The sequence below is a fragment of the Pygoscelis adeliae genome, unplaced genomic scaffold, assembly GCF_000699105.1.
Source record: "Pygoscelis adeliae isolate BGI_AS28 unplaced genomic scaffold, ASM69910v1 Scaffold66, whole genome shotgun sequence".
NCBI classification, from domain to species: Eukaryota; Metazoa; Chordata; class Aves; order Sphenisciformes; family Spheniscidae; genus Pygoscelis; species Pygoscelis adeliae.
The window spans coordinates 10,173,193-10,187,823 of record NW_008825167.1 but is presented as its reverse complement, the minus strand read 5'-3'; the positions used below and the strand labels follow the sequence as shown (position 1 = coordinate 10,187,823).

Genomic DNA, 14,631 nt, shown 5'->3' with positions numbered 1-14,631 from the left:
ACGAGAGGAAATGGCCTCAAGTTGTGCCAGGGGAGGTTTAGATTGGATGTTAGGCAAAATGTCTTTACTGAAAGAGTAGTTAAACATTGGAACAGGCTGGCCCGGGGAGTGGGTGAGGCACCATCCCTGGAAGTATTTAAAAGACGGGTAGATGAGGCGCTTAGGGACATGGTTTAGTGGGCATGGTGGTGTTGGGTTGACGGTTGGACTCGATGATCTTAGAGGTCTTTTCTGACCTTTATGATTCTATGATATTCAAAAAAGGTGGACTATAATATTTGAACATCATAGAAATTTTGTTGTTGTCTCATTTCTTAGAATCATAGAATAGTTTGGGTTGGAAGGGACCTTTAAAGGTCATCTACTCCAACCCCCCGCCATGCGCAGTGACATCTTCAACTAGATTCTGTGGTTCTAGATCAGGTTTCTCAGAGCCCCGTCCAACCTGACCTGGAATGTTTCCAGGGATGGAGCATCCACCACCTCTCTGGGCAACCTGTGCCAGTGTTTCACCACCCTCAGCGTAAAAAATTTCTTCCTTATATCTAGTCTCAATCTACTACCCTTTAATTTAAAGCCATTCCCCCTTGTCCCGTCGCAACAGGCCCTGCTAAAAAGTTTGCCGCTGTCTTTCTTATAAGCCTCCTTTAAGTGCTGATAGGCTGCAATAAGGTCTCCCCGAAGCCTTCTCTTCTCTAGGCCGAACAACCCCAACTCTCTCAGCCTTTCTGATCAGAGGTGTTCCACCCCCGTGATCATTTTCGTGGCCCTCTTCTGGACCCGCTCCAACAGGTCCGTGTCTTTCTTATGCTGAGGGCTCCAGAGCTTCTTAATTCCTGTGATAACCTGTCTCTCTCTTGCTGTCTCTCTCCTCTCCTCCCCATCTAAAAAAACCAAGACACGCTTTAACTGGTCAGCCAAAGTAAATCAGATTTTGTCAGCCTAGATCTCAAGAACTGAATTTCTCAAATGCCTCATGAAAGTAAGTATTAACGTAGAAAAGAGAGGCCACATATCACCACATTCAGGGAAAAACTGAAGCATAAACTCAGTCCTTACTAGGTGCTAAGGATCTAAACCATGTGTCTACGTTTTGATTGAAGTGACTCAGTATCCAGAAGCCCTTTGCTTTGCTATATCATAGAATCATAGAATGGTTTGTGTTGGAAGGAACCTTTAAAGATCATCTAGTCCAACCCCCCCTACTCTGGGCAGGGACATCTTTCACTAGATCAGGTTGCTCAAAGCCCTGTCCAGCCTGACCTTGAACACTTCAAATAGGTCATCCACAACTTCTCTGGACAAGCTGTTCCAGTGTCTCACCACCTTCATTGTAATAAAAGTCTTCCTTATATCTAATCTAAATCTACCCTCTTTCAGTTTAAAACCATTGTCCCTTGTCCTGTCACTACAGGCCCTCATAAAAAGTCTGTCCCCATCTTTCTTATAAGCCCTCTTTAAGTATTGAAAGGCTGCAATAAACTATCCCCGAAGCCTTCTCTTCTCCAGGCTGAACAACCCCAGCTCTCTCAACCTTTCTTCATAGGAGAGGTATTCCATCCCTGTGATGATTTTTGTGGCCCTCCTCTGAATTCGCTGTAACAGGTCCATGTCTGTCTTCTACTGGGGACCCCAGAGCTGGATGCAGTACTCCAGGTAGGATCTCACGAGAGTGGAGTAGAGGGGGAGAATCTCCTCCCTTGACCTGCTGGCCACGCTTCTTTTTGTGCAGCCCAGGATGCGATTGGCTTTCTGGGCTGCAAGCTCTGGCTCATGTCCAATTTTTCATCTACCAGTATCCCCAAGTCCTTCTCTGCCAGGCTGCTCTCAATCCATTCATCCTCCGATCTGAATTGATACTGGGGATTGCTTTGACCCATGTGCAGGAACCTTGCACTTGGCCTTGTTGAACTTAATGAGGTTCACATGGGCCCACTCCTCAAGCCTGTCAAGGTCCCTCTGGATGACAACCCTTCCCTCAAGGGTGCAAATCCATTGCACCACTCAGCTTGGTGTCACCTGCGAACTTGCGGAGGGTGCGCTCAATCCCACTATGTCATTGATGAAGGTATTAAATGGTGTTGGTCCTAGTATGGACCTTAGAGTGACACCACTCATTACTGGTTTCCACTTGGACATTGAGCCATTGACTGTAACTCTTTGGACATGGCCATCCAGCCAATTCCTTATCCATCTAATAGTACATCCATCAAATCCATATCTCTGCAATTTAGCGGCAAGGATGCTGTGTGGGACTGTGTTAAAGGCCTTACAGAAGTTTAGGTAGGTGACATCTATAGCTCTTCTGTTGTCTGCTGATGCAGTCACTTTTGATTGAAGTAACTCAATTTCCAGAAGCCCATTGCTTTGCTATATTGGATACTCAAAACCTTCAATGAAAAATGTGATCACCTTAACCAAGCGCTCTCCGTCCAACCTCTCTTGACTGTTTTTGATGGTATCTTTGCAAACCAAAGACTACTTGGAATGTGTGGTTGCTGTCCCTCTCCATTCTCTGTACACTTAGTAAAAGAAAAGATTATGGGAGACCTGCTGAATTAGAATAAACTAATTTCTCGTTTGGTCACTTTCTCACTTTTTCCCCCCCAATTTTCCTCTCCATTCACCCTTTCATAATTCCCCTTTCCAGTGTAACTTTGTCAACTCTGTCAAAGTTGTTGATTTCCTGAACATTCAGGTAGTTCTGCTCTGTGTCTCAAAAAAGACAAATCGAGTGTCAGTGTTCCGAGATCTTTGAAACATGGGGTTTAGGGGGCTGACTGGGATTGTGGCATTGACTTAGGGAGAGTGTTCATCACATGCTGTGATGTGGAGTACCAACAGGAGAAGGACAAAATAGATGTTTGAGTGGAATGTTGTTCTTCAACAATTAAGAATATAGACTGCATAAGAGTTTGGACTTGTGGCTCTCGATTTGGAGTATCTTCGTTACAATATTAGACTTTTCTCATAGTTTCTGTTCTCTAATTACGTGATGAAGCAGTAACCTCCAGGCCCTTTGCAGGATGTTTCTACCTACTGTTATTTGTGCTTACTTAAGAGATTCTGTCTAATACAAACCTGTTACTGGCAAAGACTGAATACTCTTGTGCTACTTTCTCAAAATGAACATTGCCATCAGAGAAGTAAGTGTAGTGTAGAGCAGAGTTTTGTCAGCTCTGTAGCAACTGATTATAACAGGTTTCTTTTTGACGATGTCGCAATTGACTCAGTAAAGATCTGGAAAATACAGTTGTACCTGGGTGGTGATGCAAAGAAAGCTCCTAAAAACTACAATCTTTTGTTGTGTGGACATAGGTATCAACTGTAACCTTTCAACTTTGTTTCGCCACACAACACATGCTGCCCATGCAAAATGCTGCATACAGTATATAGTTGAAATAGTTATATTAGGTGACGTCTGTTTTGAGTATGTTGGTCATCTTGCAGTGGGGTTGAAACAAACCAGTAGATTTTGCTTAGATCCTTTAGTCTTTGTTTCCTTTCAGTGAATGGATCTTTCCTGCTAGGATTTGAGCTTTGTTTTCTGTTGATGAGAAACTGGAGAGGAGAGAGAAGGCCTACACAAATGCCAGATTGGCATGTGGTTGATCGGCATATCAGTCCAAAAATGCCTTTTTTGGACTGGCTTCTTCTGGGTTAGAGGGCAAAATGCCTATGTGTGTGGTGCTTGCACCTCCTGCCTCTTGCTTATCGATATTGATTTGGGATTGTGGGTGGTATAAGCCTTAGGGTGGTTTGTCTTATATGGTTTAGAGTGTAAGCTCTCAGGTAAGACTGGCGTATGCTTTCTGTAAAGAGGGTTAAATGTTAATTCTGGCACTGATAAATTATGTTTTGCTCAAATTTTTTAAGTTATTCCAGAGATTTATATTTTTATGAGGATAGATTTTGGATGATAAAATGCTTTGCTGTCCTGAGGCAAGGCAAATATTGAAACTAAAAAAAAAAAACCCCAAAACCCAAAGTCTGAAGATAGCAACTATTTAGTGGTAGGATTTATGAAACTCCTGGCCAGATGAATTTCATAAATTCAGTGTTTTATAAACAAGGCACTTTTTTTCTTTTCCAGAAAGGGAAATCACTGCAAACCAGTAGGATTATATTGTCTTCTAGTGATGCAAAATATACAGTCAGTCTTTATGCAAACTAACATAGATTTTTTTTTTAATCAAAGTGGTTTTTTTTCAGCTGATAGTGAAAATAATAAGATCTCAACTTTCCCGTAAAGCTAGGTCAAACATATATTTCAATCAACGGATTAGTTGTGAAGTCTTTGATGAAAGAGTCTCTCTTCCTGCATTAAAAAGTACCTTTTCTAAAAGTCACCTTTAAACTTGGAATAATTCCTGTTACTCTTCAAAATGACACTGAATAGGTGTACTATATATGTGGATTAAGCAGTATGTAAATGACTGCTTTCTACATTGGGTGTTTTTTTCACTGTTTAATATTATTCATGTATGGATACATATTATCACAACTTATCATTTTTTCCTCTTTATAGGTCCTGCTGGGGACTTGCATCTGGCCTCAATGTGAAATTAAGGTAGAAAAACACATCTACATATGTGTTTGCTATTAGGATTTAGTTTATTCACTGGTCATGCCTGAAGAGTGATGTTCATCCCTAGACGGCTAACTGCCAGGAAATATAAATGATTGTCCTAGAAGTCAAGCCTCCCTCCTATTTACTGGAGTGAAAATCACCTCCAGATATCGACGGAATATCAACTACAGAAAATGCTTCACGTATAAGGATGCCAACCACCTAGATTCATGCGCCCTATCTGTACAGTTGTTGTGGATGGTTTGCCATCTGAAAGCTCCTCAAGCTCTTATCCAGGCCCTGTATCTGTTTCTGAAATGTCTCTGCTACATGCTTTGGGTCCAGTGCAGACCTGGCTGGGACAAGAGCTAGAGAAGTGTGGCATTGATGCCATGATTTATACTCGGTATGTCCTCAGTCTTCTGCTGCATGATAGCTATGACTACGACCTGCAGGAACAGGTATTTACATATTTTAGATGTTGTCCAGTGAAAGTGAGTTTTTGTATCAGTTATGTTTTGTGTATTATACACGGGTATGGCTCAGATGGGGGGGCGGTTGTCTTTCAGTGTGTGGGTGGAAGGGGGGTATAAACCACATGGGGATCAAATTTGGTGGGTGAATTGAGATTAATGTAGTTAGTTTGCTGTTTGAGCGATTACATTAAACAAAATTTTCACATTACTACAATTGATATCAGAATTATTAACACTGGAATGTTCTGTATCATAAATGCAGACCTTCAGTACTTGTAATTATAAGGTTAATTTAATATTGGAACATTAGTAAACTAATGTAATTCTTGTAAACTGTGTGTCAAATTGGCCTGCTTCACAGTAGTTTGTAGACTCCCCATCACTTCTCCTCATGGATTTCATCTTGTTCTATTTTCAGTAAAGAATAAAAAAAAAAAAGACTTTTTTTTTTTTAGTATTCAAGTAGTTAAAATACATTATTGCACATACATTATTAATCTCTTCTAAAAGAATGTTAATGCTGAATCGTGATAAAAGGCATGCAAAAGAGTTGTGGAACAGTGAGTCGCTATACATGGCTATAATTCAAAAAGGGCAGGGGGAGAAAAGTGAAGCTCTGTATCAGATAGATAGGTACAACTCTATTACTGTTTCCTTGTGCCTTTCTTGCTATGGATTTTATACGTCCCTAGAACACACTTTTCAGTCCTGGTTTCACCTCTTTTTTTTCTTTCTTTTTTATTTTTTTAAATTTTAATTTCTCTGCATCATCAACCTATATCAAAATACTTTCAGTAGTGGAGTTTTCTGGATATAAACTCCAGGGAAGTTCTGGTGTTTTCAAGAAGGGATGAGGATGCTGTTGATCATAGACTTTGTCTTACAAGGTGGCTGTGATTACAGTGGGAAGGAAGGAAAGCAAATACCTCTTAACGTGGGGGCTTAATTATTAGTTCTTTTTTGTTGCTGCTGTTTTGGTTATACTTCACACATTGCTACCTAACTGCTTCAGAACTTTCATTGTTTTCTAGTTTACCTTTTTAAAAATCCAGCAAGAGCAGGGCAGAGTATTGTGGAATAGATGTAAATGTAGCTGAAGCAGAAAAAAATTCATGTCAGATGCTGCCAGTTTCTGAACTCTTAGCAACCACTAATGTGCATAAAAGCCTTCATGCTTCCATTGTGCAAACCAGAAAACTTTAAATGCAAAAGTAATTTTTGTTCAAAAGTTTATCTGGCAGCAGTGGAAGTCACCAGGAACAACCTCATGATTAATAATAATAAGTAAAAAAACCCACTGTAAGCACTCTTTAGAATGTACCTTGACAGTGAACTTTTTTAGATCTTGGTCAGACATGAATAGCTGTATTTTAGAAGGGGACAGAATAAAGTTTGAAAATCTGTTTGAAAGGAGGGTGTGGGGTGAGAACAGAAAAAAGAAACCAAATTGAAACCACACTAGCATTTGAGGAGCTTTATAGATAGCCCTGTGGCTTTGGGGAAAAATGAAGACTTGTTTCTTTTCAGTCCATTTTAGAGCATAGTCATAGGGAAGTCACTACTGTGATAATTTGAAATGACTGAAGTGCCAAAATGAGTTTTCATTTTATTAGGCTTTGCAAGAAGCAGGGTAACTACATTACGAAAACCTCATTCAGTTTATTTCTCATTTCGATACCTTAACTGGGTGCTTTGTGGGTTGCCAGCGGAGCTTTAAGGGATGTGTCTGCTCTTTTTCCAAGTTGATTGTCTGAACCTAATGAGCCAAAGAGGGAAGAATACCACATGCTGCCAGGGTAGCCAAAACCTGTGTTGCTGAGCGGGTGCTGTAGTACAAACATATAGGATGTCTTCTGAACAACATAGAGATTTGAGGAAGCTGGAAGTTTCTTTTCAACCTCCTCAAGTTTGATCCTGCTTCTAACATACTTTTATTGGATTTGTTCCCTCTGCTTCAAATAACCGTTTTTCTAAGTTTTGAGACCCAATATCAATTTAGTTTTGGGATGATATTCTGTAATAATGATTGGATGCATATGTTGTGAAATATACTGCTACCTAATTCCTTTCTCAAATAGCTTAGTCTTTAAAGACTGCAAATACAAATTTCTTCTATGGAGAATTGAGGAAATCTTAAAACACGTGTGCTTGTTCTTTTATTTATTTTATTATTTATTTATTTATTTTTGTTTTACTTATTGCCTACTGGTTATTTGTATGACCTGGCATTGTAAAATTAATTTTGGTTTAGTTAAGTCACTCGGAAACAAGAAAATCTGTACTCTAAAGCATATGTTTGCCTATAAGCAGTTTCAGTCCAGTTTTGGTGATGGGTACAATGTTAAGACAAAGGGGAAAAACAAATACCAGTGTTGTTTACAAATAGAAATCAGGGAAGAGTGCAGCAATTAAACATCTAAATGAGAAATAATTTAGGAGTAAAATACTGAGAGTTCCTGAGCTCCTTTAATTCAAATTAATTCCTGTGGAAGAGTTGGTTCTTGGCACCTCAGGAATTTTTTCTCCCATACGATTCCTTTGATTCTCAAGAAAGACGACAGAATTTCCAGGGAAAAAACTGTTCTCAATAGTGGGTTTATTGCAATGATTTCTCCCCATATTAGAGGACAGCTACAAAGAGGATGGAGGCTCTCTGTTCCCAAAGAGCCACTTGGAGAAGACAAGGGACAACGGGTACAAGTTGCGCTGGGCGAAGTTTCATCTTGATATGAGAAAGGAATTTTTTATTTACTTATTTATTTTTTAATAGTGAGAACAATCATTCACTGGAACAACCTCCTCAGGAACATGATAGAGTCCCCCATTGCTGGAAGTTTTAAAGATGCAGTAGGACAGGGTGCTAGATAATCTTATCTAGGCTCCCTTTCCCTTGAAAGGGTGGACCAGATGATCTTTCGAGGTCCCTTCCAACCTGGGCTGTTCTATGATTCTTTGCTTCTAGAACTCTGTTTCTGTGGGGAGTGATTAGCCATCACTTCCTCCCAAAAATACAGCAATGACTTCTGTTTTGAACAGGTTAAAAGGAATGTGTGGTCTCTGAACACTCAGAATGGGGTTACACATATGAACAATCCATTGCAATGGGCTTTTTTTGGAGGTGGTGGTGGTGAAGAGGACAAATTTAGGCAGTCTTAATCTTATGGATACTGTATAAATAATCTTCATTAGAAATGTTACAAACTGAAGTTAAGATGGTCATTAAGATCTTTCCACCTCAGAATGTTGATGACATCATTAGCACTGTTTTAGTTGCTCCAGGGAGCCTCCTTCCGTGCTTTCTTTATAGTGTTCTGGTGTCATCAACTGTAGCAGGGAAATGGAACTCTGAAGTCCTGGGCTGAGGTTCTGTCAGGTAAGTACAGAAAGATTTACAATAAAAAATGAATGAAAAAACATCCCCAACCTTACTAGGCATACCCAGCTGTTTAAGATATGAGTGTTATTGTGCTATCAGTCACTTCTGTTTATGTTTAAAATAAGTATTTAAAAAGAATGTGGGAGTCTTGATTGACTAGGTCTTCAGGGTTGTTTTTGAGAATAAGCAGCATGTTCCCTTCTGGTTTGTTAGTAATATATAATATGTGGTTTCCGGTCTTGATTCTGCCGCAAACTTCTGCGGCTTTAGTCACTTGACCTCTCTTCCTCCAATATTATCTAGTAGTTTGATATGTGGATAGAAGATAACATGTGTTTAAGGGTTTGGTGTGTGGGGTTGAGGTTTTTTTTTTCCTTTGTTTTGTTTTTGTTTGTTTGGGTTTTTTGTGCGTGAGTCTGGTTTTTGGGAGGGTTGTTTTTTTTTTTTAATTACTGTTAATTCCATGCCTTGTCCAGTTAGAGTGGTCTCTGTTGGGTATCATTATATGGACACAGGCTCAATATCGCAAAATGGTAGATCAATAAGTGATGAGTTTCAGAGAGTCGATATGGGCTTTTTGCACGTACTTGTGTGTGGGGCTGTGGAGGGAGACACAGTACAGAAAACATAGGTGAAAGTAAAACCCTAATACACTGCAACCAAATTTTACTGGAATGTTCGCAGTTTTTATTCTGACTCATTGGCTTGAACTGAAATATCTATTAAAATATTGGGAAAATTGATAAGCAGGTGTGTTTCAAAGTACTAGAGAGCTTTCAAGGAAGTAATCTTGTTTATGGTAAATTGCGGTACCAAGATCTTCCAGAGCTGCTGTGGTTATACATATGTTATACATACCTATCAAGAATTACTGTAACACCTCCTAAATATACACACTTTAAATGTTTTTTAAAAAATACTCAAGTACTGAAGTTAACTTAATTATCGTTGGCATTTATAGCACAATTCTTATTCAAGCCATACTTGCTAATTTTGGAAATGAGTCTAAAAGCTTAAGATGTAAAAGTTCTTAAACAGTCCTTCATTTTTAGTGTGTGCACTTTTTTTTTTCCCCCCATTTCCTTCTCCCCTCCTTTGTTTTTTTGCCGCAATGATATTGCTGGTGGGAGGGTGTAAGAGGGTGGAAGGGAGGAGGTTCTTTGGGATGTTTCACCAGCGTTGACTGATGGAGGAGAGAATACAAAGACAACATGAATTGGCTTTGCACATTTTCCTTGATTACTGTGACACAGCAGGATGTTCATAGAAATAGTTCAGGTTTTTTGTGGCTAGTTAGTTTAGGTCTGTCATATCAGAAGGCAAGTAAGGACTTCAGTGGTAGATTTGCCTTTTTTTTTTTTTTTTCTAGAAACAAAGACATTTCTTGCTTACAAAATTTCTAGAGAACATGATTTTCAAATTGATTTACACATAAATTAGGTGTCTACATGGTCAAAATTGCTAAAGGAATCTGTTGAACCGTGTTATATAACATAGTGCATTCATTATTTAGGTGTGTTGGGATTTTTGTTTGTTTTGTTTCTGTTTTTTAAGATTTGAGGCCTATCAATGGTCTCTGTTCGAAATGTTTGGAAATCACTGGTATTTTGTTCTGAGGTAGATGACCTTTTAGATGCTTTTGGTCTGTTAAGGAAAACCTCATAAAATTGGTATGGATTTAAAAGCTGTGTGATGGTAACTAAAGTGCAGAATGTTTGTTAAGTATACATGCTTTAATCATTTGCATTTTATTACTGAATTTTCTTAGTTTGGAATAAAGGATAAATTAAGGACAAAACCCCATAAAATTACTGACAAATCTTTAACTTTTGGGGACCCACAGAATTGTTGTTGGGGGAGATCTGAACATTGTGAGACAGCCTTTTGACTTCAGAGTAGATTGATTTTTAATCAGAATGCCTTGCTCTTAGTTTCCTAATGCTAAACCAACTAGGTGCTTTTAAGATTTCTGATTGTTATTTAAATGCTAATTAAAGGTACATTTGTAGATATATGTGTTCTCAAACCAGTTTGTGATACAGTAAATATTACATTAAGATAGTATAATCTGTGTGAAGCGGAAGGCATTGCCTTAAAATATATTTTGTGTGAAACATTGTTTCATTGATCTTTATTTGTACAGTTCTAAAATCAGTGTTCTACGTTGTATCTTTTATATACTATTTGTAAGCATAGCTGTTTCCGAATATAACAAGTCATGGTTTTTTTGCCTGCAGACTGTTCTCCCTTTTGAAGGGATGGAGCCTTTATTAACAAAACCAAAACATAAACAAAACCCGAACCTAACAACTAGACACTCTGTGAGATAAAGGCTTTGTTTGTAAGCCTTTGGTCATGCAGCATGAAGGTCTAAATGCATTTGTTATGCCTACTTTACATATCAGAAGTGTCTTCTGTTGCTTTTGATCTACTTCTTTCAACTCATTTTTGGAAGTTGACATTTTTTTCTGACCCTTAAAAGTAAAAATCCTAAAAAAGTTTTTTTAAAAGATAATATTTTCTTAACTCTCAGAATTAAGTAGCTGTTGTACTGCAAAACGTGTTCTTCTGTGACCAGCAAGAGATTTTTTCTTTTGATTTTTCAGTTTATAAGAGAGAGGGTTTCATTCTGGAAGGCTAATTATTTGTAGACTGATTTGAAATAGTTCCATTCAGGTAACTTTTTACATAGAGGGATAGAAAAAGCCTTCAGAACGATAGCTACACTTCTGCTGACTCTCTGATCATAATTTTTTTTCTTGCTTTTTCATCATTAGCACATACATATTCAAAGTCCAAAATGTGATTTTCTTTTTTATATCAAGAGAAGAAAAGAGCGATGGAAAAGAGACCTCAGCTCACATACGATAAATTTTAGGTCTTTACTCTGTGGTTTTATCTCCAGAAATGCTTTTGGCCTATCACTCTGAACTGGGATGGAGATATCATTACCAGCTCTTCTGGATTTGGCTAGCGTGTGCTGGTGACACGGCACCTTTTTTGCTGACAGTACTTGTGATGCACCTGCTAGGTTCCAAGATCCAGTCGAATGTCAGGTGTTTGTTCTCCCTGCCATCCCATGTTAACCCAGTAGAGGGACCTGATGTCTAGATTTACATTCTAGTAACGGATATTTAGTTTTTCACTTGTATATTTTAGGGGAAAGAGGATGTGTTTTGTTGTGTTTGTTTTGAAGTGAAAATCTCATCCATAACCTAAAGATAGGGGGAGAACTGAGGATTTGGTCCTCTGTACTACACTAAACCTGTATTAAATACTAATTTGGCTGGTATGCCTATTTAACAAAAGATGACAATGCAGGTTCTAGTGTAATTGCAACTGCTCTTTTATCATCCCTAAGAAATAACTGTGGGTCATTCAAACCCCTTTGTTTTTAATGCATTAAAATATGCAGAGTAGAGTTCAGTTATAGTAGGGTGATGCTGTGTGACTGCTGCACACAAGTGTCATTAAGTTTCAAAGTTCACCAGCAACATGTAGAAGTAAATTTCTTGAATGCAAAACATTTTGGTTTAGTCTGTATTTGCGTTACTACTTATTAAGCTGTGCAACATTCCTATAGGAACAATTTTGAAAATTTTCTGACCTTACTTTTTAATCATTACCTGAACTAAGTATGTAAAATTCAAGTTGTGGAAATTTGTGTATGAAGAAAAGAATAGTTAGGTAGGAAGGGGAACTGTGAGACCAAGACTTCTGACTGTACTTTTTTTATATGATTAATTTAAAGTCCTTAGAGTATTCAAATGTGTACATGTTTGCAGGGTTGGGAATAAAAACCCTCTTTTTCTCATACATAAACATGTAAATTGAAGAAAGAGCAGATTTACCATATTTAGTAAACAGTACTATATCCTCACGTTAATATGCCCATAAAGCTTATTTATTAATAGAATATAGTTTAACTTTTGTAAAAGCTCAGATAACTAACTTAAAAAGTTCATAGAGGAAAAGTTAGCTGTGCTCCTTGCACCCCCCCCCCCCCCCCCCCCCCCCCCCCCCCCCCTTCAGGAGTGACTAGCTGAGTACTATATAACTCACACTGTCATATTTAAGCTTTGGAAAAGAAATTGTTTGTATACAATGATAACTTGGTGAGAAAAATTGGGAGGATGTGGACTCCTTTTTAATTAAGTAGTGGAAGATGACTGAAATGGCTTTACTGTAAAGGCGCGTGCCTCAGAAAACTCCCAGACTTGTGATTCCCCCAGCGCCATGGGCTTTGTCCTGTGAAAGCACCTGTAGAGCGGCTTGTGAAGAACAGCTGCACCTATAGTTGTTTTGCAGGTGCTGAAGCCGTTTCAGTTGGGTTCCTTTGCAACTGCTGTCAGTACGAGAGCTTCCAGCCAAAGCTCATTTAATGGTTCTGACCAATGCAGCTCAGGTTCATACTGGTGCAGTGTCTCTGTGGGGCTTATTATTTTTATTTATTTATTTATTAAAAATTTATTAATTTTTAGTTGGCATTTGACTTGTTAATTACGAAATAGCTGTTCTGTTCTGTATTTCTGTCTTGGTGACTGTTAGATGTGGGGTAGATTTGGAGTATCACGGACGATGCATTTGTATCCTGTATTCCGTTTTAGGGATAAGAGTTGTGGTGGCAGGGACTGGAGCTCAGCAGTAGGCTCTCAGGGTCATTGTATTTGTGCAAACTGTACAAGTTTCAGAGTAGTCAGCTTCAGCTGATAATGTTAGTACAAAAGAAACGTATCTGTTCTGAAGGACTATGGTTACCTGAGAAATCTTCTTTCAAACTGTCTTTTGCCTTTTTACCAGTGTGAGTGATCATGTTGAAATACTGATTCCTTTGCAAACATGTCTATTCCAATATGTGAAACGTCCATTTCAGGACATCAAACTTATGTAGGCTCTGTGGTGCCTGTCTTAGTTACTATCCTATTGAAGTAGGCGCATCTGTGTAATGTAGTTAAAATGTTATCATTAGCTTCTGCTCTAAGTAATCAAAGCTATCTTTTAAAACAGTACTATATTACCTTTTTGTGACTTTCTAAATAGCATCTAATGCTTAGTTATGGTGTATCTCTGAGAGTCATGTAAAAAGAATAACAATCACTTTTTTATTGTTATGACTACGAATGTGTTCTCACAAAGGCTTACATAATGCAAAGCAGAGATATAAGCTCAAGTGCCAGGCTGCTTAGTCCTCCCACCAGTCAGGATTTATTTGATATAATTGTACCGTTTTGGATTCTGGGGCTAGCTGAGATACCTCCTTAGTGTGCTTTGTACAGTAGGTCATTGCGTGACAGTACACTCGCATGTCTCTAAGCATAGGTGTGCACTGCCTGTATTCTCTGAAATCAGATGATTACAGTGGTCTGTGATGCTTGCCACACAACTTTATTCCTAAGTCCAAGAAAGCAACTATAAATGCTGTGAAATAACTTTTCCAGTCATAACATCTCCCTTTCAGGTATCTGGACTCTGTAGTGGCAGTTTCTGTTGAGTTCTTGGCTTTGTTTTCTTGTCATGTAGGTAAGATGTGCAAGTAAAATGATGTCTTTATAGCTGTAGCTATAGCCTTGCTAAATTTTCTTCTTTTCCGCTTTTACTTTAAAGGGAAAACTCTAAAGGCAGCCTGCTCAACAAACGTAGGATTTCAACAGATGCAGTATTTGCATGTTCTCTCGCTCTTGTGAGTGGGTGTGATCAAATTTCTTCTGCTTGGTTTCAGCCTAGAGTAACTTTTAATTAGTGAACAACACATAGACTGCCCTTTCAAGTTGGTAGGATAATAAGCAAGAGTTTATAATGGACAGACACTGGGTTTACAGGATTTTATACTCAGATTGATTGGTGTCGATAGGTAAAGTTCTTCCTTGTCTGCAAATAGTGGAAGCATCAGTCCTTGAATGCCTTGAGGACCTTGAACTTACAGCAGTGATGCGGCCTGATATATTATCAGCTGTTCTGTTACAGGCCAACTGCATAGGATTGTAATGTTCCAGTTACAGCAACCAGGAAAGAGGTGACTAGTGGCTAGATGGTTCTCTGGCTTTTCACAGAAAAGTCTAAGATTAATTCTTTCCCTTGTAATACCTGGATTTGGAGTAATTATCTAACATTAAAGAATGTTTCCCAGTCCTCTCCATTCTGTGGTAGCATGGTTTTTGACATGGAGAAAACTTGTGCTGCTCTCTGAAAGTATACTTAACTGCTGTTTG

At 38.6% G+C, this 14,631-nt stretch overlaps 1 protein-coding gene across 1 annotated transcript in view; it reads left to right on the top strand.

The window, feature by feature from the left end:
- The first annotated feature begins 4,526 nt into the window (after positions 1-4,526).
- The window catches only part of KIAA0232 (KIAA0232 ortholog), a 53,686-nt gene continuing 43,581 nt past the window's right edge, over positions 4,527-14,631 (top strand). Inside the window, 1 exon segment of the mRNA XM_009328838.1 lies at positions 4,527-5,031. Coding sequence (XP_009327113.1) covers positions 4,801-5,031 — 231 coding nt within the window. The 5' untranslated portion in view covers positions 4,527-4,800.